Source organism: Rhinoraja longicauda, chromosome 27 (assembly GCF_053455715.1).
Source record: "Rhinoraja longicauda isolate Sanriku21f chromosome 27, sRhiLon1.1, whole genome shotgun sequence".
NCBI lineage: Eukaryota > Metazoa > Chordata > Chondrichthyes > Rajiformes > Arhynchobatidae > Rhinoraja > Rhinoraja longicauda.
In genome coordinates this window covers 422,065-448,608 of record NC_135979.1, presented here as the reverse complement: position 1 = coordinate 448,608, position 26,544 = coordinate 422,065, and the positions used below count along the sequence as shown (strand labels likewise).

General features: G+C 50.8%; 1 protein-coding gene across 1 annotated transcript in view; it reads left to right on the top strand.

The window, feature by feature from the left end:
* Nucleotides 1–26,544, top strand: part of LOC144606942 (proto-oncogene tyrosine-protein kinase LCK-like) — a 42,081-nt gene that overhangs the window by 5,956 nt on the left and 9,581 nt on the right. Inside the window, exons 2-10 of the mRNA XM_078423467.1 lie at nt 6,591–6,703; nt 9,426–9,495; nt 10,078–10,171; nt 12,252–12,350; nt 13,146–13,249; nt 14,155–14,304; nt 15,706–15,858; nt 17,650–17,829; nt 25,254–25,330. Coding sequence (XP_078279593.1) covers nt 6,596–6,703; nt 9,426–9,495; nt 10,078–10,171; nt 12,252–12,350; nt 13,146–13,249; nt 14,155–14,304; nt 15,706–15,858; nt 17,650–17,829; nt 25,254–25,330 — 1,035 coding nt within the window. The 5' untranslated portion in view covers nt 6,591–6,595. The remainder of the gene's footprint in view (nt 1–6,590; nt 6,704–9,425; nt 9,496–10,077; nt 10,172–12,251; nt 12,351–13,145; nt 13,250–14,154; nt 14,305–15,705; nt 15,859–17,649; nt 17,830–25,253; nt 25,331–26,544) is intronic.

The window sequence follows — 26,544 nt, the reverse complement described above, 5'->3', positions numbered from 1 at the left end:
CGGTGTTGGTGTGTGTATCAGTGTTGGTGTTGGTGTTGGTGTTGGTGTTGGTGTGTGTATCGGTGTTGGTGTTGGTGTGTGTTGGTGTTGGTGTTGGTATTGGTGTGTGTATCGGTGTTGGTGATGGTGTTGGTGTGTGTATCAGTGTTGGTGTTGATGTTGGTGTTAGTGTGTGTATTGGTGTTGGTGTTGGTGTTGGTGTTGGTGTTGGTGTTAGTGTGTGTATTGGTATTGGTGTGTGTATCGGTGTTGGTGATGGTGTTGGTGTGTGTATCGGTGTCGGTGTTGGTATCAGTATTGGTTTATCATTGTAAAATGTACTGAGAAGGAGGTGGGTAATCATTACAATTAAAAACTACGCCACATTTAACACCAATTTCTACCACCTCCGCTATATCAGTTTTAGCTCATCTTGAATCTGTTCATCTTCCTTTCCTGAGAATCCAACAGCATTCTCTTCCTCAATAAGGACCCGTGTATTACAAAACGTTTGCCCCAGTGTGCTGAGTTAGCTCCTCCCCTAGGATGCTGTCAGCTTTTGGCCACCCCATTTCTGATAATTTTCCGTCAAATGTTAGACAAGACCCCCGAGCTCCACCAATAAATGGCTGATAAATATTCCCTTGCAAGTGACAAGCCATCCTGAGTTGGAACTTTGCCACCTGTCCTTCCTCACACTGGACCTAAATCCTGGAACATCCTCCCCATCAGCGTCTTCAGTGGAAGGATCACAGCAAGTCAGGAAGGTGACACTACCTCATCTACTGCTCCAGGGATGGACAATCAATGGTGGCCTTGTCAACTGTGCACCCCCCCCCCCCCAGACATATGTAAAGGAAAAGGGCAAAAGAATGAAGAAGTCTGAAGACAGGTCTCGACCCGAAACATCACACATTCCTTCTCTCCAGGGATGCTGCCTGTCCCATTGAGTTACTCCAGCACTCTGTGAAACGTCACCTACCCATGTTCTCCACAGATGCTGCCTGACCCACTGAGTTACTCCAGCACTCTGTGAAACGTCACCTATCCATGTTCTCCACAAATGCTGCCTGACCCGCTGAGTTACTCCAGCTTTTGTGCCCATCTTGGGCAGAAGAATGAACAATGTTCGACAAGTAAGCTGGAATATCGAAGAAACACAAGGAACTGCAGATGCGGGAATCTAGGGCAGAACACAAAGTGCTGGAGGAACTCAGCAGGTCAGACAGCATCTGTGACCACAACCCCTAGCCCCTCACCCTCCCGTTGCTAGGTCCATCGAGGCAAACCCCCCCAGATGCAACAGCCATCTGCTCCCCTGCAGGCACTGGGATGCATGGCACCACGGGTGTAATGTGAGGCTCTCTCAGGGGAGATGTGGTGCTGAGGCTGTATAAGGCACTGCTCGGAGTGCATTTGGAGCAAGTACGCAGTTTTGAGCCCCATATCTGTGGAAGGATGTGCTGGCCCTGGAGAGAGTCCAGAGGAGGTTCACTAGAAGATCCCGGAGATGATTGGCTTAATATATGACCAGCGTTTGTCGGCACTGGGCCTGTACTCCCGGAGTTCAGAGCGATGAGGGGAGACCTCATTGAAATGTACTGAATACTGAGAGGCCTGGATAGACTGGATGTGGAGAGGATGTTTCCACTAGTGGGAGAGTCTAGGACCAGAGGGCACAGCCTCAGAATAAAATGACGTACCTTTAGAAATTAGGAATTTCTTCAGTTAGAGGGTGGTGAATCTGTGGAATTCATTGCCGCAGAAGGCAGTGGAGGCCAAGTCAGTGGATATTTTTAAGACAGAGATAGATAGATTCTTGATTAGTACAGGTGTCAGGGGTAATGGGGAGAAGGCAGGAGAATGGGGTTAGGAGGGAGAGATAAATCAGCCATGATTGAATGGCGGAGTAGACTCGATGGGCCGAATGGCCCAATTCTGCTGCTGTAACGTATGACCTTATGAACTGCATTGTGCCGCAGGGTGAGGCGAGCGAGATTGCCTTTGCAATCCCTCTAAACATGGCCTGTTCATGTACCTGTCTAAATGTTTCTTAAATCCAGGTCTTTTCTTGTAAATCCAGGTTGTTCTCGGCTGCTTCACCCTCTGGGCATTCAAGGCTTGTGGGGGGGGGGGGGGGGGCAGGGGGCTTCACTGACTGTCGCCTGGGTCGACCTCTAATGACAGCCGACAGCATGGAAAGTTTGCACAACCATCGGTCTTGTGCTGCTACAGTTATGAACAGTTTTATGTCATACGTGGTGAGTTATGAAAACCTCAGAGAATGAACAAAGCCGGCATGGAAAATATTTCAGTGCAGGTTGGCCACAGCAGCGACACACAAACCAAGCACCACGCTCTCCACAACATACTGCTGCACACACAGATTGCCAGCCCTGCCTCGTGCAACAAGGCAGCAGGGGTCCAGGTCACAGGGACTGCACTGCACTGCACTGCACTGCACTGCACTGCAATCCACACTGCACTGCACTGCAGGGGTCCGGGTCACAGGGACTGCACTGCACTGCACTGCAGGGGTTGGATCGCAGGGACTGCACTGCACTGCACTGCACTACAGGGATCCAGATCACAGGGACTGTACTGCACTGCACTGCACTACAGGGGTCCCGGTCACAGGGACTGCACTGCACTGCACTACAGGGGTCCAGATCACAGGGACTGCACTGCAATCCGCACTGCAGGGGTCCGGGTCACAGGGACTGCACTGCAATGGAGGCGATGTGTTCTGATGTACAGGAAAATAACTGCCGATGCTGGGACAAATCGAAGGTATCACTCAGCAGGTCAAGCAGCATCTAGGAGAGGGGGAATTAATGGGTGACATTACGGGTCGAGACCCTTCTTCAGTTCTGATGTACATCTCTCTACATCCCAGGCCAGATGTGTTGGCAACCCCACTGGAGACCCTCGGACTATCCTTGATCAGATGTTCCTGGCTTTACCTTGCACTAAACATTATTCTCTTATCATGTATCTATACACTGAACGGCTGGATTGTAATCATGCATTGTCTTTCCAGGCTAAACACTCGTTCTTCCCATTCCCATACTGACCTTTCTTTCCTTGGTCTCGTCCATTGTCAGATTGAGGCTAAACGTAAATTGGAGGAACAGCATCTTATAGACAATAGACAATAGGTGCAGGAGGAGGCCATTCGGCCCTTCGAGCCAGCACCGCCATTCAATGTGATCATGGCTGATCATTCTCAATCAGTACCCCGTTCTTGCCTTCTCCCCATACCCCCTGACTCCGCTATCCATAAGAGCTCTATCTAGCTCTCTCTTGAATGCATTCAGAGAATTGGCCTCCACTGCCTTCTGAGGCAGAGAATTCCATCACAACTCTCTGACTGAAAAAGTTTTTCCGCATCTCAGTTCTAAATGGCCTACCCCTATTCTTAAACTGTGGCCCCTTGTTCTGGACTCCCCCAACATTGGGAACATGCTTCCTGCCACTAACGTGTCCAACCCCTTAATATTCTTATACGTTTCGATAAGATCTCGTCTCATCCTTCTAAATTCCAGTGTATACAAGCCTATATTTCACTTGGGCAGCTTGCAACCCTATGGTATGAATATTGATTTCTCTAACTTCAAGTAACCCCGGCATTCCCTCTCTCTCCATCCCTCCCCCACCCAAGTCACACAAACCTTTTGTTCTGACCTAGCAAACAGCCAACAATTTGCTGTTTCCATTATCATCGTTACATTTTTGCATATCTTTCATTCACTTGTTCTATATCTGTCTACATCATCATCTATGGCTCTCGTTTTCCTTTCCCGTGACTTTCAGTCTGAAGAACGGTCTCGACCCAAAACGTCACTTATTCCTTCTCTCCAGAGATGCTGCCTGTCACGCTGAGTTACTCCAGCATTATGGGTCAGGCAGCATCTGTGGAGAACATGGATAGGTGACGTTTCACAGAGTGCTGTAGTAACTCAGTGGGTCAGGCAGCATCTGTGGGGAACATGGATAGGTGACGTTTCACAGAGTGCTGGAGTAACTCAGCGGGTCAGGCAGCATCTGTGGGGAACATGGATAGGTGACGTTTCACAGAGTGCTGGAGTAACTCAGCAGGTCAGGCAGCATCTGTGGGGAACATGGATAGGTGACGTTTCACAGAGTGCTGGAGTAACTCAGCAGGTCAGGCAGCATCTGTGGGGAACGTGGATAGGTGACGTTTCCGTTCGGGAACCTTCTTCATTCTCTTCTTCTCATGTCTTGGCAAGTGATTTAAATATTTGCACTGTGATGTAAAATACTGATATGTGTGTTTTTATAACCTGGGGGTTTATTTAATAGAATGAATACTGATTTGTTGTTATTGATGCTTCAAGAAAGATTATCGGAGGGAGGTATTGTTTCGAAGGTTTTCTCACACAGATATCACTTTCCCATCTATTTAAACAAACACGTTAGTCACGGAAATCCAGCAGAGAATTAGTGTGTGAGGGTACGCTTGCCCCACGAGCAGATGAAGATGTCAAAGGAAAACAGAATAGACAATAGACAATAGACAATCGACAACGGGTGAAGGAGTAGGCCATTCGGCCCTTCGGGCCAGCACTGCCATTTACCATGATCATGGCTGATTATCGAAACGATGATCAGGAAACATTATCTCCTTAATAATCTTACAGGATTTATTTCCAATATTTTAACTGAGAAAGGTTTGAGCCAGGTAGAGGATTTTAAAACTAGAGGGCACAGGCTGAGGGTGAGAGGGGAGAGATTTAAGAGGGACCTCAGGGCACCTTTTTCACTCAGAGAGTAGTCAGCATCTGGAACGAGCTGCCAGAGGAAGCCCAGAGCCCTCTAAATTACAACATTTAGACTGGCATTTGGATCAAGGATAGGAAGTGTTTAGAGGGCTCTGGGCCACATGCACGCAAATGGGACTAGCCCAGTATGCCAACGTGGTCGGCATGGACAAGGTGGGCTGAAGGGCCTGTTTCTGTGCTGTACAGCTCTGTGAGTCTAGGGACAACTTCCCAGGGAAACCTGTATCTGTTTATTAACTATTTTTCACAGTGGCATGACAACACACTACCTCACATTCCATTACTTTCAGCTGAGCAATAAAATCCTCTCTGGGATCGCAGGAATATCTGCTGCAGAATGTAACCGAACCATGTGACCCGTGAAGTCCCTGCGTGTTTTCACCCGGAATAAGCGTGTTCACATGATTCTGCACAGTTTAACGTGTTACATCAGGCAAACTCTGGACTCTGCCCAATGGCACCTCAGTTCAGTTCAGTTTATTGTCCCGTGTACCGAGCTACAATGAAAAGCTTTTGTTGTGTGTTACCGGCCAGCGGAAAGACAAAACATGATTACAATCAACCCATTTACAGTGTACAGATACATGATAAGGGAATAACGTTCAGTGCAAGGTAAAGCCAGTAAAGTCCGATCAAGGATAGTCCGAGGGTCACCAATGAGGTAGATAGTAGCTCAGGACAGCTCTCTGGTTGCAGTGGGATGGTTCAGTTGCCTGATAACAGCCGATAACGTCCATCCCGACTGTGCAGAGACCGAGCCAAACCTTGCAACGTTCCTGTCCACGGGGCAATGATACTGGGCACTGACATGGTGGAGAACGGGGCTAGGTTAGAGTGGATGGGCCGAGTGGTACACTGTACATGTGGAGCAAGGTTTGTGCAAAGGACATAAGAGATTGTCCACACAGCATCAAAATCCGACAAGATGCTGGAAATAAATCAAAGACTCAGCAGGTCAGGCAGCATCTGTGGAGAGAGAAATTGAGTTAATCTGTCAAGGCAATAAACCTCATCAGTACTTTCCTCAGAAGTTGGTCAATAACTAATTTTGAAGACTAAAGTTCAAAATCACGTAAAGGCCCATAGTACACTGCTGTAGAGGAGCACAGCATGGAAACAGGCCCTTCGGCCCACCCAGTCCGTGCCGACCAATGTGCCCATATAAACAAGTCCCATTCACCTGCATTTAACCCATATCCCTCTGAAACCTTGATCAATGCTGCTGTAAAAATCCTTCAGATAAACATCCTTTATCACTCAGAGTAACGAATACTGTTCTGTGATGAGACATGGTGAGATGCGTTGTGACAGTCCCTGACAAGCTGAGGGTAAGGAAGGTGTAACAGAGGAAGTGACAATCTCTTCACAACAAGACGTGGCATTACAGAGCACCAATGTGGCGCAGCGGGTAGAGCTGCTGCCTCACAGCGCCAGAGACCCGGGTTCCATCCTGACTACGGGGCTGTCTGTACGGAGTTTGCACGTTCTCTCCGTGATCCTCGTGGGTTTTCTCCAGGTGCACCGGTTTCCTCCCACACTCCAAAAACGAACAGGTTTGTAGGTTAATTGGCTTGGGTAAAATTGTAAATTGTCCTTTGTGTGTGTGTTGGATAGTGTTAGTGTGCCATGTGGACTCGGTGGGCCGAAGGGCCTGTTTCTGCGCTGTATCTCTAAACTAAAGTTAAGTAAAGTGAGTGCACGGAACAGTGAGTGTGGGGGGAGTTGGCGCACACCTGCGGGACTGAGGCATAACCTCAGGGTAGACGTTAGTCTCTGTGGTTGAAGGTGTTGGCTCTGCTTGTTTCCCAGCAACCATGGGCTGCAACTGCAGCACGGACTATGACGATGACAACTGGATCGAGGACATGTGTGAACAATGCAAGCTGGAGTACGAGCGGGAGCAGAAACAGCACGAGCAACAGGTGAGTGAGTCCCCCCTCAGTGCCCGGCCGAACATCAGCCACACGCCATCCACGCCTTCAGTGAAATCACACGGGATATCTATCAGTGAAATCACACGGGATATCAATCAGTGAAATCATATGGGATATCCTTCAGTGAAATCACACGGGATATCTTTCAGTGAAATCACACGGGATATCCTTCAGTGAAATCACACGGGATATCCTTCAGTGAAATCACACGGGATATCCAGTGAAATCACACGGGATATCTTTCAGTGAAATCACACGGGATAACTATCAGTGAAATCACACGGGATATCCTTCAGTGAAATTACACGGGATATCTATCAGTGAAATCACACGGGATATCCTTCAGTGAAATCACACGGGATATCCTTCAGTGAAATCACAAGGGATATCCTTCAGTGAAATCACAAGGGATATCCTTCAGTGAAATCACACAGGATATCTATCAGTGAAATCACACGGGATATCTATCAGTGAAATCACACGGGATATCTATCAGTGAAATCACACGGGATATCTATCAGTGCCCTGGTCACTGGCAACATGCAGTGGAGGTGTAGTCCATGTTACAATTCAGCACTAAGTTTTCACTCACAAGCCAAAGAGCCAAAGAGTCAAAGTGCGGCAGGGTGGTGCAGCGGGTAGTGCCGCTGCCTCGCAGCGCCAGAGACCCGGGTTCGATCCTGACCTCGGGTGCTGTCTGTACGGAGTTTGCACGTTCTCCATGTGACCACGTGGGTTTCCTCTGGGTGCTCCGGTTTCCTCCCACATCCCAAAAATGTGCAGGTTTGTAAGTTAATTGCCCCCAGTGTGCAGGGAGTGGATAAGAAAATGGGATAACATTGAACTAGTGTGAACGGGTGATTGATGGTCAGCATGGACTCGGTGGGCTGAAGGGCCTGTTTCCATGCTGTATCTCTGAACTAAGCTACATCATAGAACCATGCCTTGGGACCAACTCATCCATGCTGACCAAGATGCCGATCTAAACCAGACATGCATTTGGCCCATGTGCCTGTCAATCTTTCCTCTCCCGTTAGATGGGATTTTACCACAAGGGTGAAGGCTGGGAAAGAGAGATGTTGAAATGAGAAGCCAAAAGCAAAATATGGCCAGCAGTGGTGGTGTGCAAGGCTATTGGTGAAGGGAAGGCCATTGTACACTGCCGACACCCCAACAATATCAGAGGAAGTAAATAATGATTAAACCCATGAAGTGAGCTGTGAGTGAGGAATGAAGAAACAAGGAACTGCAGGTGCTGGTTTACAGAAGAAGACACAGAGTGCTGGAGTAACTCAGTGACTGATAACCAGCTGGTCCCACCCTGCGATGCCTTCAGTTAATCTTTTATCCCTTTTCCATCAGACTGACAGGCTATATGTTTACCAGGGCTGCCCTCCCTATCAAAGCCAAGCGCTGGACCACTCTGACACAGTGTTGGATGCACGCTCCAGAAACAGTGACCAGTGGTGGACTGATGCTCAGACCAACCAGAGAGCAGCTCCCTCTGTTACGAGGTAGTACAGAAACACGGGGCCGAAGGGTCACCTACTGCCACATGCATTTCCTCCAATTCTACATTCTGGTTGCCCCATTACAGGAAAGGTGTGGAGGCTTTGTAGAGGGTGGAGGTTTACCAGGATGCTGCCTGCAGTGGGGAGTATCAGCTCAAGGGAGGGATTGGACAGACTTCGATTGTTTTCTCTGGAGTGTCGGAGGTTGAGCGGACATAAGTATATAAAGTTATGGCATCTTTTCTACAGCAGGGTAACCAAAACCAAGCCCAGTAAACCAAAGCAAAACGCAAAGTGCCGGAGTAACTCAGGGGGTCAGGCAGCATCTGTGGAGAACGTAGATAGGTGACGTTTCACAGAGTGCTGGAGTAACTCAGCGGGTCAGGCAGCATCTGTGGAGAACGTAGATAGGTGACGTTTCACAGAGTGCTGGAGTAACTCAGTGGGTCAGGCAGCATCTGTGGAGAACGTAGATAGGTGACGTTTCACAGAGTGCTGGAGTAACTCAGTGGGTCAGGCAGCATCTGTGGAGAACGTAGATAGGTGACGTTTCACAGAGTGCTGGAGTAACTCAGCGGGTCAGGCAGCATCTGTGGAGAACGTAGATAGGTGACGTTTCACAGAGTGCTGGAGTAACTCAGTGGGTCAGGCAGCATCTGTGGAGAACATGGATAGGTGACGTTTCATATCGGGACACTTCTTCAGACTGAAGAAAGGCTCTGACCCAAAACGTCACCTATGTCCTCCAGAGATGCTGCCTGACCCGTTGAGTTACGCCTGTGTCCTTTAAGGTTTAGAGGGATATGGGCCAAATGCAGGCAATTAGGGCTTGTTTAGATGGGACAACATGGTTGGCATGAACAAGTTGGGCCGAAGGGCCTGTTTCCATGCTGTAACACGCTGGCTCTATGAATGTGAAGTATACCGTGTGGAAATGGTCTGCGGGCACTGGAAGGGACGACCAGTTCTGGAAGATTCTACCCGTCAGCATGGAGTCAAAATGACCTGGGCTTCTCTTTAGAACTGAAGGGACTTTAATGGGAGAGTTTGAAAGAGTGGAGATTGCAGAGATGTTGCCACCATTGGAGGGATCCACAGCTGAGAGAGGCTGTGCGAGACTAACTTTGCTCCCTTCAGTAACGTGTGGTTCAGGTCAACGTGCCACCACTGAGGCTGTCACTGTTTCCATTGTACTCTAGAACTATCCAGAGGTTCGAGATCCCTTGGTGGCCTACGAGCATTATTCTCCGCCAACCTCGCCCTTTCCGGGTAAGTTATCGCCAGGCCGGTCGTAACCAGCACGGCCTTGGGCTCCTGACGTGAATGCGGCAGGTGGGTGATGTCAGAATGGATGGATGGATGGATGGATGGATGGATGGATGGATGGATGGATGGATGGATGGATGGATGGATGGATGGATGGATGGATGGATGGATGGATGGACGGATGGATGGATGGATGGATGGATGGAAGGATGGATGGATGGATGGATGGATGGATGGATGGATGGATGGATGGATGGATGGATGGATGGATGGATGGATGGATGGATGGATGGATGGATGGATGGATGGATGGATGGATGGATGGATGGATGGATGGATGGATGGATGGATGGATGGATGGATGAACGAGTGAATGAACGAGAGAATGAATGAAAGAATACTGCATTGTCACATGTGATGAGCCACAGTGATATTCTTTGTTTGCACAAGGTTTGTCTCCTCATCTCCTTCCTACAAGAACGTCCTTTATTTCTGAGGCTGTGCCCTCTGGTCCTAGACTCTCCCACTAGTGGAGACATCCTCTGCTCCATTCTGTCCAGGCCGCTCACTGTTCTGTGTTTTCAGCTGACGATATATTCATTGCCTTGTACAACTACGAGCCAAACCATCAGGATGACCTGGAGTTCAGCAAAGGCCAGGAACTGAAGGTCATCAGTCGGTGAGTTGTGTCGGTCAGGGGTCACGCTGAGGTTGGAGGCTCAGGGGTCGCGCTGAGATTAGAGGGTATGGGGTCACGCTCAGGTTAGAGGGTAAGGGTCACTCTGATGTTAGAGGGTTGGGGTCATGCTGATGTTAGAGGGTCAGGGGTCATGCTCAGGTTAGAGGGTCAGGGGTCACTCTGAGGTTACAGGGTCAGGGGTCACTCTGATGTTAGCGGGTTAGGGGTCACGCTGAGGTTAGAGGGTCAGGGGTCAGGCTGAGGTTAGAGGGTCAGGGTCACTCTGATGTTAGAGGGTCAGGAGTCACGCTGAGGTTAGAGGGTCAGGGGTCAGGCTAAGGTTAGAGGGTCGGGGATCACTCTCAGGTTAGAGGGTCAGGGGTCACACTGAGGTTAGAGGGTCATGGGTCACTCTCAGGTTCGAGGGTCAGGGGTCATGCTCAGGTTCGAGGGTCAGGGGTCAGGCTGAGGTTAGAGGGTCGGCAATCTGACCGAGGGGTGAGACTGAGAACACGAGGAGGAAATGTAAAAACAGAGATTGTAAACATTACTGCAGTTCCTTGAAACAGGAAGAGGGTTGCAAAAAATCACAAAACATGTTGGTACAGAGGCCTGAAAACCGTGACCTCCAGGTTCAAGAACAGCTTCTTCCCAACAACCACCAGGCTGTTGAACGCTGCACAACACTGACCTCAGCAACTGGCTTTCCACAACTGTCATTGTTCCATGTTGGATTTAGCACTGTTTTTCATGATCCAGTTTAGTTAGAATAACTAATTGTGCAATGTGCCTGTATTTCACCAAAGTCTGTAGCACAACCACAGCCACAGTCCGTGTTAGATCACAGTTGCTGAGGTCAGTGTTGTGCAGCGTTCAACAGCCTGGTGGTTGTTGGGAAGAAGCTGTTCTTGAACCTGGAGGTCACGGTTTTCAGGCTCCTGTACCTTCTACCCGATGGTAGCAGTGAGATGAGAGTGTGGCCAGGGTGGTGTGGGTCAGTGAGAGTGTGGCCAGGGTGGTGTGGGTCAGTGAGAGTGTGGCCAGGGTGGTGTGGGTCAGTGAGAGTGTGGCCAGGGTGGTGTGGGTCAGTGAGAGTGTGGCCAGGGTGGTGTGGGTCAGTGAGAGTGTGGCCAGGGTGGTGTGGGTCAGTGAGAGTGTGGCCAGGGTGGTGTGGGTCAGTGAGAGTGTGGCCAGGGTGCTGTGGGTCAGTGAGAGTGTGGCCAGGGTGGTGTGGGTCAGTGAGAGTGTGGCCAGGGTGGTGTGGGTCAGTGAGTGTGTGGCCAGGGTGGTGTGGGTCAGTGAGAGTGTGGCCAGGGTGGTGTGGGTCAGTGAGAGTGTGGCCAGGGTGGTGTGGGTCAGTGAGAGTGTGGCCAGGGTGGTGTGGGTCAGTGAGAGTGTGGCCAGGGTGGTGTGGGTCAGTGAGAGTGTGGCCAGGGTGGTGTGGGTCAGTGAGAGTGTGGCCAGGGTGGTGTGGGTCAGTGAGAGTGTGGCCAGGGTGGTGTGGGTCAGTGAGAGTGTGGCCAGGGTGGTGTGGGTCAGTGAGAGTGTGGCCAGGGTGGTGTGGGTCAGTGTTGCTCTCCACTCCACACCTGTGGAAGTTCGATAGAGATCGATTATTTGTTTGTTTGTTTCCTTTGGAGATCAAACATTTTGTACCAGGTTTGCGTGAGGGAGTTAAGCGGCACGGTGGCGCAGCGGGTAGAGCTGCTGCCTCACGGCGCCAGAGACCCGGGTTCCATCCTGACTACGGGCGCTGTCTGTACGGAGTTTGTACGTTCTCCCCGTGACCTGCGTGGGTTTTCTCCGGGTGCTCCGGTTTCCTCCCACACTCCAAAGACATACAGATTTGTAGGTTAATTGGCTTTGGTAAAACTGTAAATTGTTCCCAGTGTGTGTGGGATAGTGTTAGTGTGCGGGGATCGCTGGTCGACACGGACTCGGTGGGCCGAAGGGCCTGTTTCCGCGCTGTATCTCTAAACTAACTAGTGTACGGGGATAAGCGCGGTTGATAGGGGAATTTGATGTGAACACGTCACTGGTTGTTGGATGAGTAATTAACAGCATGGTCCTTTGTGTGCAGGGAGGGGGACTGGTGGAAGGCTGTGTCCATGGTGACTGGACAAGAAGGATACATCCCACACAACTTTGTGGCTCAGGCCCACTCCCTGGCAGTCGAACCGTAAGCCGCTCGTTCCTCTGCCCCTCTCTGTGCCATTGTCGTGCTCACTGTCTGTTTCCCAGGATGTGAACCAACATACCAGAACATTCTCCTGGATCAGCCAGACACCCTCTCTGTCTAAGTCACACAGCCCTCGGTCTATCTGTGATCGGACTTTATTGGCTGTACCTTGCACTGAACATTATTCACATTCTTCCCAGCTCTTATCAGGCAACTGAACCATTCAACCACAACTAGAGAGCAGGGTCCTACCACAACTAGAGACAGTCCTGAACTCCCATCTACCTCGTTGGAGACCCTCAGACTATCCTTCATTGGACTTTAGGGGACTTCATCTTGTGCTAAACATTATTCCCTTATCCTGTATCTGTACATTGTAAACGGCTCGATTGTAATCGTGTGTTGTCTTTCTGCTGCCTGGTGAGCATGCAACAAAAGCTTTTCACTGTACCTCGGTACACGTGACAATAAACTAAACACAACATTGGTTGTAAAATTGAACAGTTTCTTCCCAACTGTTATCAGGTAACTGAACCATCCTACCACAACCAGAGAGTAGTGCTGAACTACTATCTACCTCATTGGTGACCCTCGGACTATCCTTGACTGAACTTCACTGGCTTTACCTTGTACTAAACGTTATTCCCTTATCACATATCTGTACACTGCAAAACAGCTCGATTGTAAACGTGTGTTGTCTTTCTGCTGCCTGGTGAGCACGCAACAAAAGGTTTTTCACTGTAACTCAGTACATGGGACAATAAACTGACCTCCCGTTTCTTCTCCTCTGGCCAGCTGGTTCTTCCAGGGCCTGGGACGCAAGGAGGGCGAGCGGCGGCTTCTGGCGACAGGGAACACGTACGGGTCCTACCTGGTCCGTGAGAGTGAGACCACCAGGGGTAGGTGACAGGGGCGGGGGGGCTGGGGGGGGAGGGGGGAGCAGGGGGGTGTTGGGGAGAGGGAACACGCACGGGTCCTACCTGGTCCGTGAGAGTGAGACCACCAGGGGTAGGTGACAGGGGCGGGGGGGGCTGGGGGGGGAGGGGGGAGCAGGGGGTGTTGGGGAGAGGGGGGTGGGCAAGGAGGGGGGATGGGGAGGGAGAGGAGGGAGGGCAGGGGGAGGGGGAGAGGGGAGTGGAGGCAGGGAGGGGGAGCAGGGGGGAGCAGGGAGGGGGTGGGAAGGGAGAGGAGGGGGAGGGAGTGGGACGGGGAGGGGGAGGCGGAGGGAGTGGGGGCAGGGAGGGGGAGGGGGAGCAGGGAGGGGGGATGGGAAGGGAGAGGAGGGGGAGGGAGTGGGGGTAGGGTGGGGGTGGAGGTGGGGGGAGTAACTCAGCTGGTCAGGCAGCATCCCTGGAGAACACAGATACAAAATGCTGGAGTAACTCTGCGGGTCAGGCAGCATCTCTGGAGAGAAGGATTGGGCAACGTTTCGGGTCGAGGCCCTGCTGCAGACTGGGTTTGAAAGACTAAGTGAGGGAAGAGACTACATTGCACTGAGCTTTACACCGGCCAGGTTTGGAACCATCGTTATACACAGGCAGGCAGGGGCCTAGGACATCTCTCAGGTACCAGGCAGCATCTGTAGAGGGAATGGGGACAATGAGGAAGGGTCCCGACCTGAAACATTGTCTGTCCACTCCCTCCACGGATGCTGCCTGACCCGCTGAGTTCCTCCAGCACTTGGCTCAGGTGTGCAGCATCTGCAGTTCCTTGTGTCTCCATCTCTCAGGTATTGTTATGTTACTGATATTTATCCGTTATAAGGAATCCCGTTTCACTAGTTGTACCGTTCTGGCGATCACAGGTTCGTACTCGCTCTCCGTGAGGGACCTGGACCCACAGCATGGAGACGTTGTGAAACACTACAAGATCCGCTCCTTGGACACGGGAGGGTATTACATCTCACCGAAGATCACCTTCAGCACTCTCCACGAGCTGATCGACCATTACTCCTGTAAGCTCACTCTTGCAAACAACTCGATCAATACGCTAGTCCCACAAGCTCCACTGCTGATTAGGCCTTCCGGCAAAAGATGCCCTTTGAAGTTCAGTTTAGTTTAGTTTAGAGATACTACGAGGTAACAGGCCCTTCGGCCCACTGGGTCCGTGCCAGCCAGCGATCCCCGCACACTAACACTATCCTACACGCACGAGGGACCATTTACAGTTTTTACCCAAACTAATTAACCTAAAAACCGGTACATCTTGGAGTGTGGGAGGAAACCGGAGCACCCGGAGAAAACCCACGCAGGTCACGGGTAGAACGCACAAACTCCCTACAGACAGCGCCCGTAGTCAGGATGGGACCCGAGTTTCCAGCACTGTGAGGCCGCAACTCTACCGCTGCACCACCGCGCCACTGGTTGGTGGGTTTTGAGTTGTCTGTGTGTTTGCTGCATGCGGGGATTATTGGCGATGTTGCTGAGGGGAACAACAGGAGGTCAGGACACGTGAACGTGTGGCCGAGGAGTTGGTGCACATGGCAGGGGTTCACAGGTGGGCCCATGGGGATCTGCCCTGGGCCAGAGGTGACGTGTACAAGGTGTACGTGGCACAGAGGTCACCTGTACAAGGTGTACATAGCACCAGGGATCACCTGTACAAGGTGTACATAGCACCAGGGGTCACCTGTACAAGGTGTGCGTGGCACAGGGGTGACCTGCACAAGGTGTACATAGCACCAGGGGTGACCTGTACATGGTGTACATAGCACCAGGGGTCACCTGTACAAGGTGTACATAGCACCAGGGGTCACCTGTACAAGGTGTGCGTGGCACAGGGGTGGAGGGGAACCACGATCCTGGCAAGCAGATTTGTCCACCCCGCCATTCAATCATGGCTGATCTATCTCTCCCTCCTAACCCCATTCTCCTGCCTTCTCCCCATAACCTCTGACACCCGCACTGATTAAGAATCTATCTACCTCTGCCTTAAAAATATCCACTGACTTGGCCTCCACAGCATTCAGTGGCAAAGAATTCCACAGATTCGCCACCCTCTGACTAGAGGTGTTTAAACCAGGCTGGCAGGGGTGGGCCCTGGTCGGGCGGGAGGGTGTTGTGGAGGACAGGGTGCTGGGTGCTGGGTGCCTGGGTCCCCATTGGACAGTCCAGCCTTTGCCCAGAGACTGTGGTGGTGGAAGTGTCGATGCCCTGGACTCACCGAGCTCTCCCTCTCTCCATCTCTCCCTCTCTCACTCTCTCTCTCCCTCTCTCCCTCTCTCCCTCTCTCACTCTCTCTCTCTCTCTCTCTCTCTCCCTCTCTCCCTCTCTCCCTCTCTCTCTCTCTCTCTCTCTCTCTCCCTCTCTCCCTCTCTCCATCTCTCCATCTCTCCCTCTCTCTCTCTCTCTCACAGATAGCGTGGACGGCCTGTGCCAGCAGCTGAAGAAGCCGTGCCAGATGCACAAACCCCAGAGGCCGTGGTGGCACGACGAGTGGGAGGTGTTACGGGAGTCGGTGAAACTGGAGAGGAAACTGGGAGCCGGGCAGTTTGGAGAGGTGTGGATGGGTAGGTGGTACATGGAGTGGTACATGGTGTGGTACATAGTGTGGTACATAGTGTGTGGTACATGGAGTGGTACATGGTGAGTGGTACATGGCGTGTGGTACATGGTGTGGTACATGGCGTGTGGTACATGGTGTGGTACATGGTGTGGTACATGGCGTGTGGTACATGGTGTGGTACATGGTGTGGTACATAGTGTGTGGTACATGGTGTGTGGTACATGGTGTGTGGTACATGGTGGTAATGGAGTGGTACATGGTGGTACATGGTGGTACATGGTGTGGTACATGGTGTGGTACATGGTGTGTGGTACATGGTGTGGTACATGGTGTGGTACATGGTGTGTGGTACATGGTGTGGTACATGGTGTGTGGTACATGGTTTGGTACAAGGAGTGTGGTACATGGTGTGGTACATGGTGTGGTACATGGTGTGGTACATGGAGTGGTACATGGTGTGGTACATGGTGAGTGGTACATGGCGTGTGGTACATGGTGTGGTACATGGTGGTACATGGCGTGTGGTACATGGTGTGGTACATGGTGGTACATGGCGTGTGGTACATGGTGTGGTACATGGTGTGGTACATGGTGGTACATGGTGTGGTACATGGTGTGGTACATGGTGGTACATGGCATGTGGTACATGGTGGTACATGGTGTGGTACATGGTGTGGTACATGGTGTGGTACATGGAGTGGTACATGGTGTGGTACATGGCGTGTGGTACATGGTGGTACATGGTGTGGTACATGGTGTTACATGGTGTGTGGTACATGGAGTGGTACGTTGTGGCGTGTGGTACCAGAGGTGTGGAGGGTGGGCCAAAGGGCCTGTTTGTGCGCTCTATCTCTGAACTAAATGAAACTAAACTCAAGGCAAGGTCAGGAGTCACATAAAGACCGGCCCAGGTCAGGGCTACAACTCTCCCTCGCTGGAAGTCGGTTTTAAGCACATTTGTTTTTAACAGCAGTTGGATAGTTTCATGCACACCTCCCCAGGTTCACCTGCACATGTTTAATTCTAATTGTTAATTCAGTGAAACCACACTGGCCGGTTTATTATTTTGTAACACTCCTCATTTGTCCGAAGCAGGAGGTTGTGAGCCAACACGTGTACTGATCATGGGACACATGTACTGATCATGGGACACGTGTACTGATCATGGGACACGTGTACTGATCATGGGACACATGTAGTGATCATGGGACACATGTAGTGATCATGGGACCCATGTACTAATCATGGGACCCGTGTAGTGTTCACTCTGGTCATGGGACACGTGTACTGATCATGGGACCCATGTAGTGATCATGGGACCAGTGTACTGATCATGGGACATGTTTACTGATCATGGGGCCCGTGTGCTGATCATGGGACACGTGTGCTGATCATGGGACCCGTGTAGTGATCATGGGACCCATGTAGTGATCATGGGACCCGTGTAGTGATGCTCTGGTCATGGAACCTGTGTAGTGGTCATGGGACCCGTGTAGTGGTCAAGGGACCCGTGTAGTGGTCATGGGTCCCATGTAGTGGTCATAGGACCCGTGTAGTGGTCATGGGACCCGTGTAGTGATCACTCTGGTCATGGGACCCGTGTAGTGGTCATGGGACCCGTGTAGTGGTCATGGGACCCGTGTACTGGTCATGGGACCCGTGTAGTGACGCTCTGGTCATGGGTCCCGTGTAGTGGTCATGGGACCCATGTAGTGGTCATGGGTCCCGTGTAGTGGTCATGGGACCCGTGTACTGGTCATGGGACCCATGTACTGATGCTCTCCTTCATCGGCAGGTTACTACAACGACAACACCAGGGTGGCCATTAAGTGCCTGAAGATGGGCAGCATGTCCCCTGAATCGTTCCTAGCCGAGGCCAACCTGATGAAGACATTGCAACATCACAAACTGGTGAAGCTGAACGCGGTGGTGACCGAGGAACCCATCTACATCATCACGGAGTACATGGCGAACGGTGAGTGGCCGAGGCAGTGAGTGGCCATCCCCCGCTACTAGAACAGTACGGAGTTACACAGCAACGCTCCGCTCAGCCCTATACTAGCCCCCCATGGGCCTGGTCAGTCCCACACTGTATCTGCAGCTCGCAACTAAACCAAGGGCGAACCATGTGCAGGAAGGAACTGCAGATGCTGGTTTAAACCGAAGATAGACATTAAAAACTGGCGTAACTCAGCGGGACAGGCAGCGTCACCTATTACTTCTCTCCAGAGATGCTGCCTGTCCCGCTGAGTTACTCCACCATTTTGTGTCTAAGGGTGAACCATAACTGATAATGACATTCTCACTTTAGTTTTTTAGTGTAGTTTGGAGATGCAGCGCAGAAACAGGCCCTTCGGCCCACCGAGTCCATGCCAACCAGCAATCATGACGTGCACTAGCACTATCTTGCACACACTAGGGACATTTTACAATTGTACCAAAGTCAATTAACCTACAAATCTGTACATCTTTGGAGTGTGGGAGGAAACCGGAGCACCCGGAGAAAACCCACGCAGATCATGGGGAGAACGTACAAACTCCTTACAGACAGCACCCGTAGTTGGGATGGAACCCGGGTCTCTGGCGCTGTGAGGCAGCTGTTCTACCCGCCGCGCCAGTGCAGTTCTGATTGCCCGCTACAGGTAGGATGTCCTCAAGTTGCCAAGGGTGCAGAAGAGATTCACCGGGATGTCACCCGGACTTGCCGGCTCAGGTTATGGGGGGAGTCGGTATACTGTGACCTTATTGAGGTGTACAAGACCATGAGGGGCCCGGATCTGGTGAACGCTCAGGGTCTTGTCCCCAGGGTAGAGGATTCTAAAACTAGAGGGCACAGGCTGAGGGTGAGAGGGGGGACAATCAAGAGAGACCTCAGAGGCAACTTTTCCACACAGAGGGTAGTCCTTATCTGCAACGAGCTGCCAGAGGAAGCTGTAGAAGTGGATACAATCACAACAAGACATTTGGACGGAGATATGGACAGGGCGGGATTAGAGGGATGTGGGCCAAACGCAGGCAAACGGGACCAGCCCAATACGCCAACTTGGACAGCATGGTCAAGGTGGGCCAAAGGGCCTGTCTCCGTGCTGTACAGCTCTTATGACTTGAAAATAGAGACAAAATGTTGGAGTAACTCATTGGGTCAGGCAGCATCTGTGGAGAACATAGATAGGTGACGTTTCACAGAGTGCTGGAGTAACTCAGCGGGACAGGTAACGTCTCCGGAGAGAAGGAATAGGTGACGTTTCGGGTCGAGACCTTTCTTCAGACTGAGAGCTCAATGACTATGAGAACCAATGAGAAAATGACTGAGATGTGAGCACTAGTTCGTTCTAATTAACTAGAACTAAAATAGTCATCTAGTTGCAAGTAGTCATCTAGTACTGTGTGTCAGGGATCTGACCTTACTCAGTGAAGACAGACACAGAGTGCTGGAGTAACTCAGCAGGTCAGGCAGCATCTGTGGAGAGAAGGAATGGGTGACGTTTCGGGTCGAGACTCTACTTCAGACTGGTTCGGGATAAGGGAAACGAGAGATAGAGTAGAACGGATGAAAGATATGGGAAAAAGTAACTTTGATAATGGAAACAGGCCATTGTTCGCTGTTTGTAGGATGATCTTACCCAGTGAAGCCGTACCTAGACACACCAAACATGACCATGCCTCCACAACTCTGCCGCTCAGAGCTGTGGGTCTCAGTTACAGGGACTGGATACTAAGTATTGTTCCTTCTCCAGAGTTGCCAGAAAAGTTCAAGGCTCTGAACTCTGGCTTTCTTTGGGAAACACGACTGACGTTTCTTTTCCATGGGAAATAAAGGTCCCTGGGGAAACGTGTTTGTGTTAGAGCGTTTTTGGCACAACAGCAAACTTTATATACATGATTTGGACTGAAACAATTGCCAAAGGAAAACATCATTTTCCTTTTAGTTAATTAATGATTTTTATCAAAATTCAGGTGGATGACAGCTTGAAGCCGGGATGGAGTCTTGTAGAGAAATGTCCGTTTTGTAAAAGCAGTCTCATGAGAAACTCGTACACACAACACAGAACATAGAAGAGTATAGCACAGGAACGGGCCCTTCGGCCCATCAGAGAAGAGTCCAGCACAGGAACAGGCCCTTCAGCCCATCAGCAAAGAGTCCAGCCCACCGTCCATGCCTCTGAAACACTGCTGTAGTATCTGCTTCTGCCACCACCTTCCCTGGCACAGCGTTTCAGGCACCCACCATCCTCTTTGTATAAACCCATGCCTCACAAATCTCCCTTTAGCTTTGCCCCGCTCGTTCCAAAGCCATGCCCGCCAGTCTGGTGTCTCTCTGCCCCTATCTCTGCCCCTATCTCTGCCTCTCATGATGCTGTCTTCTCCCCTCAAACTCTGATGCTCCAGATGTTCATTAGTCATAGGAGCAGAATTAGGCCATTCGGCCCATCAAGTCTACTGCCATTCAACCATGGCTGATCTATCTCTCCCTTCTAACCCCATTCTCCTGCCTTCTCCCCATAACCCCTGACACCCGCACTAATCAAGAATCTATCTATCTCTGACTTAAAAAATATCCACTGACTTGGCCTCCACAGCCGTCTGTGTCAAAGAATCCCACAGATTCACCACCCTCTGACTAAAGAAATTCCTCCTCATCTCCTTCCTAAAGGCACGTCCTGTTATTCTGAGGCTGTGCCCTCTGGTCCTAGACTCTCCCACTAGTGGAAACATCCTCTCCACATCCACTATGTCCAGGCCTTTAATAATTCAGAAAATTTCAATTAGGTTTCCCCATCATCCTTCTAAACCAGCGAGTACAGGCCCAGTGCCATCAAATGCTCATCGTATGTTAACCCACTCATGCCTGGGATCATTCTCATGAACCTTCTCTGGACCCTCTCCAACACCAGCACATCCCTCCTCAGATTTGGGACTAGGTTTGTATACACTGGAATTTAGAAGGATGAGAGGGGATCTTATCGAAACATATAAGATTATTAAGGGGTTGGACACGTTAGAGGCAGGAAACATGTTCCCAATGTTGGGGGAGTCCAGAACCAGGGGCCAACAGTTTAAGAATAAGGGGTCGGCCATTTAGAACGGAAATGAGGAAAAACCTTTTCAGTCAGAGAGTTGTGAATCTGTGGAATTCTCTGCCTCAGAAGGCAGTGGAGGCCAATTCTCTGAAAGCATTCGAGAGAGCTAGATAGAGCTCTTAAGGATAGCGGAGTCAGGGGGTATAGGGAGAAAGCAGGAATGGGGTACTGATTGAGAATGATCAGCCATGATCACATTGACTGGCGGTGCTGGCTCGAGGGGCCGAATGGCCTACTCCTGCACCTGTTGTCTATTGTCTATTGTCCAAAACTGCTCAACACTCCAGGTGCTCCGGTTTTCTCCCACACTCCAAAGACATGCAGGTATGTAGATTAATTGGCTTGGTATAAATGTAAATTGTCCCTAGTGTGTGTAGGATAGTGTCAGTGTGTGGGGATCGCTGGGTCGGTGCGGACTCGGTGGGCTGAGTCTGTTTCCACGCTGTATCTCTAAACTAAACTAAACTGTTCTGAACTGGTGTAAATCCCTTCACGGTAAAGACTGGGCAGGAAGAGCTGTAATGGAATTAGGAATCAGAGAAACACAGAAAATAGGTGCAGGAGGAGGCCATTTGGCCCTTCGAGCTAGGAATTAGGAATCAGAGAATGTCGGCAGTGGATGGGTAACAGTGAACAGATCTGATAATGAGCAAATCCTGAAACGTCACCCACTCCAGAGATGCTGCCTGTCCCACTGAGTTACTCCAGCATGTCGTGGAGACCTTTTATGTTGAGCAAAGATCTGTATCTCTTAGTGCAACTGACACTTCCTGCAGCTCCAGCTCAATAGTTTAAAGTTATTAAGTTATTTGACATACTCGAGATGTGAGACTGCCTTGCAAATGTAGCCGGGGCGTTCTCTTTGTCCCTGAATGAAGGAAGATGACGGAGCCGAGTCAGGTCAGGAAGTTGCACCTTGGACCTTGTCAGGTCGTGCACCCACGGGGGGGGGTAGTGTGTGCACCCACGGGTGGGGTTGGGCACCCACAAATGGGGGAGTGTGTGCACCCACAGATGGGGTAGAGCACCATAGGGTGGAGTAGGGCACCCACGGGTGGGGGAGTGCACCCACGGGGGGGGGGGTAGTGTGTGCACCCACGGATGGGGTAGGGCACCATAGGGTGGAGTAGGGCACCCACAGATGGGGGAGTGCACCCACAGGGGAGTGCACCCACAAATGGTGTAGGGCACCCACAAATGGGGGACTGCACCCACAAATGGATGAGCCATCTTGGTCAGCATGGACTAGTTGGGCCGAAGGGCCTGTTTCAATGCTGTATGACTAATGTCACCTATTGTGAATCACAAGAGCTCAAAATTGTCTGTGATTCTAAACATGGCTCAGAGGCATCTGAGGAATTTAAATGTAAGTGATTAAATAAATCTGGAACAAAGAATTGGTCGCAGTGACCATGAAACCACCAGCCTGTCAGCAACACACTTCTGTTCACCGATGTTCACGGACTGACACCAATGTTCACAGACTGACACTGACTGAGTTTACTCAGCCCAACCTCCCAGTCTCTGATGATGCTGGCTGCCTTTTAGAGGCAGCACCTCCTGTAGATCCCTTCAATGGGGATGTCAGTACCCGTGATGGACCGGGCAGTGTGGGGTGGGGAGGGCAGTGTGGGGTGGGGAGGACAGTGTGGGGTGGGGAGGGCAGTGTGGGGTGGGGAGGGCAGTGTGGGGTGGGGAGGGCAGTGTGGGGTGGGGAAGGCAGTACCCATGATGGACCGGGCAGTGTGGGGTGGGGAGGGCAGTGTTGGGTGGGGAGGGCAGTGTGGGGTGGGGAAGGCAGTACCCATGATGGACCGGGCAGTGTGGGGTGGGGAGGGCAGTGTGGGGTGGGGAGGGCAGTGTGGGGTGGGGAGGGCAGTACCCATGATGGACCGGGCAGTGTCCACCACTCTCTGTAATCGCCTTTGTTCCTGGGCGTTTGAGTTGCTGAACCAGGCAGTGATGCTACAGCCAGTGTGCTCTCCACTCTACACCTGTGGACGTTTGATTGAGATTGATCTTTTGTTTATTTGTTTCCTTTGGAGATCAAACATTTTGCACCAAGTTTGCGTGAGGGAGTTATGTGGCACGATGGCGCAGCGGGTAGAGCTGCTGCCTCACAGTGCCAGAGTCCCTGGTTCCATCCTCACTATGGGCACTGTCTGCCGACGGGCACTGTCTGACTACGGGCACTGTCTGACCATGGGCACTGTCTGACTACGGGCACTGTCTGACCACGGGCACTGTCTGACTACGGGCACTGTCTGACCACGGGCACTGTCTGACTAGGGGCACAACCTGTCAGCTTTTTTTAAACTTTCCGTTTTTTAGAGAAGAATGTAGAAGCTGAGCAGCTCGGTGATGTGGAGACGTTCTTTGTCAATGTGCTGACCAACGTGCTGCGGCTTTGAACCACCTCTTCAACATTACTCTTGCTCTGCTGAACACAAACATGAGATCAAAGAATTCTCTGCTAATTGCTAAACTGTGGACTGGGTTGAAGTCGAGTTGTTCCCTGCTGGTGTGTGAGGCTCCTCTTGTGCAGTGTAGAGCTGATGAATCTTGACACTAATCCGTGTTTGTTGTGAGCCTTGTGCCAGGCAGCCAAGCCCTGCATGGAGAGACTCTGCTGCTGATGGGGTTCACTGAACCTGGATATCATGGTCTCTGCTGCTGTTGGGGTTCACCACTCTAACCTGGACATCTTGGTCTCAGATGCTGATGGGGTTCACCACTCTGAACCTGGACCATGGTCTCAGCTGCTGTTGGGGATCACTCTGAACCTGGACATCTTGGTCTCAGATGCCAAACCAATGCTGGGAAGGATTTAAGGGCGGGTTCGGCGAGAGGTCATGGTGTTCCAGGCGCTGCTGGTCAGAGCTGATCTACAATTAAATGCTTTTCATGTGCACACATTCAGATCCCTGTGGACACGTGTTCCAGAGAATAACACCGACTGTGGCTGTGCTAAACAACTCCACCCTGGCACCATCACCGACAAAAGCCAAATGGGGAATATTGTTCAGGAACCTAGTGTGCTTGTTGTCGGAAGGTGAATCTGTGTGCAATGGGGGGTGTAGTCAGGGAGGAACCCTGACCTCACTGTCTGGTTCCTGCAGCCACTGTACAACCATGATCCATTACCCACCCTTGTCCTTTATTCTGCAACAACAGAGATAATGGGCAGGCTGCTACTTCCATCCACGTCATTGATCAAGGCTCTGGTGGATTTGAATTATCGAAGGCAGTGTGGTGCGGTGCTTGGGGAAAGACCCCAGCTGAAACTCACTCCCACCTCCCACAGTCACTGTGGGCAAGACCAGCAGCATAATCAAGGACCAGTCTCACCCCGGCCACTCCCTCTTCTCCCCTCTCCCATCGGGCAAGAGGTACAGAAGTGTGAAAACGCACACCTCCAGATTCAGGGACAGTTTCTTCCCAACTGTTATCAGGCGACTGAACCATCCTCTCACCAGTTAGAGAGCAGCCCCTCAGACTTTAATTAGTTGAATCTTTAACTAGACCTCACCTGACTTTACCTTGCACTAAACGTTATTCTCTTTACCCTGTGTCTGTACACTGTGGACGGCTCGATTGTAATCATTCATCTTTTCACTGACTGGATAGCACGCAACAAAAAAAGCGTTTCACTGTACCTCAGTACATGTGACAATAAGCTAAACTAAACTAAACTAAACCTAGCATCTATAATGACATCTCTGGAAAGAAATAGGAATAGGTGGCATTTTGGGTGGAGACCCTTCTTCGAGAACCCCCAGTCTGAAGAAGGGTCTCTACCTGTAAGGTCACCTATTCCTTTTTCTTCAGAGATCCTGCCTGTCCCGCTGAGTTACTCCAGCACTTTGTGTCTGTCTTGGGTGTAAAGCAGCATCTGCAGTTCGTACAAGTCTACACTGTCATGCTGGTACGTGTGCATTACACAATGAATCACCATCGCGGAGAGTAAACACAACCACCAGAGGCATTGTGTCCATTGGCCCTGGGAGAGATGGGTCTCTCCTCTCTGCCACAGGTCAATGTTGGACCTTCTCACCCACCAGGGATACGATCCATCTAAAATATAAGGTATCTCAAAATGCTGGAGTAACTCAGCAGGTCAGGCAGCATCTAGGAGAAAAGGAGTGGGTGATGTTTTGGGTCAAGACCCTTCTTCAGACTGAAATCTAAAATATAAAACATCTAGAATATAAAGCATTGTTGCAAGCACAATGTAATTGAAGCTGAGTACATCGGGTGTGGTTTTGCAGGTAGTTCTTGTATCTCTGAGGTATTTAGCTTTTTGTTTTCCCCTCTTTAGGTAGCTTGGTTGATTTTCTGAAGACATCAGAAGGATTATGCCTCAACATATTCAAGCTGACCGATATGGCTGCACAGGTGAGTTACGGTACCTGGTCCATATGGTGGTACAGGTGAGTTACTGTACCTGATGGATATGGCAGCGCAGGTGAGAAACTGTACCCAATATAGTGGCACAAGTGAGTTACTGTACCTGGGAGATATAGTGGCACAGGTGAGGTACTGTACCTGGTCCATAGGTGGCATAGGTGAGGTACTGTACCTGGTGGATAGGGCAGCGCAGGTGAGTCCTGTACCTGACGGATTGGGCAGTGCAGGTGAGTCCTGTACCTGACGGATTGGGCAGTGCAGGTGAGTCCTGTACCTGACGGATTGGGCAGTGCAGGTGAGACCTGTACCTGTGTGGCAGTGGGATTAGAACAGGAAACTGAAGTAATCAGCAGGCTGTGATGCTTAGTTTCCCCAATGACCAAGCAGCTTACTGTTCCAGGCCAGGTATTCACCTGCAGGTATGGATAGGTAAATGAAACACTAACTATGTTTCTCTCTGCACGGACTGACTGACCTAGTGAGCATTTCAGCACTTTCTGATTTTGTTTCAGGTTTGCAGCTTCTGCAGGTTATTTCTGTTCTCAGCACTGCTGTCAGATGTTGAACCAGCTGCTGTACGTTTCTAGTGCGGTTTGTTCTGAGTCAGAGTGAAAGATTCAGCTTTTCCTTCTGCCTCCTCCACAAGCACACACAGATCATCACATCCAGAACATTAATTAGTTGTTGCATGCTTTGTTTCACAGGGTGTGGAGAGTTTAATTCTTACATGTCCCTGCAATGGAACAACAAAATCCTGACTGCAGCTTAACGTGACACATAAATGCAGTAACACAGATAAACGTGTAACGGTCAATCATACAATAAATTAATAAAGTTGTACTCAGTAACCATAAACAGTGCAAAACCACAGTCCTTAGTGCACCACAGACACAGTCCGTGTTAGATCACAGTTGCTGAGGTCAGTGTTGTGCAGCGTTCAACAGCCTGGTGGTTGTTGGGAAGAAGCTGTTCTTGAACCTAGAGGTCACGGTTTTCAGGCTCCTGGACCTTCTACCCGATGGTAGCAGCGAGATGAGAGTGTGGCCAGGGTGGTGTGGGTCAGTGAGAGTGTGGCCAGGGTGGTGTGGGTCAGTGAGAGTGTGGCCAGGGTGGTGTGGGTCAGTGAGAGTGTGGCCAGGGTGGTGTGGGTCAGTGAGAGTGTGGCCAGGGTGGTGTGGGTCAGTGAGAGTGTGGCCAGGGTG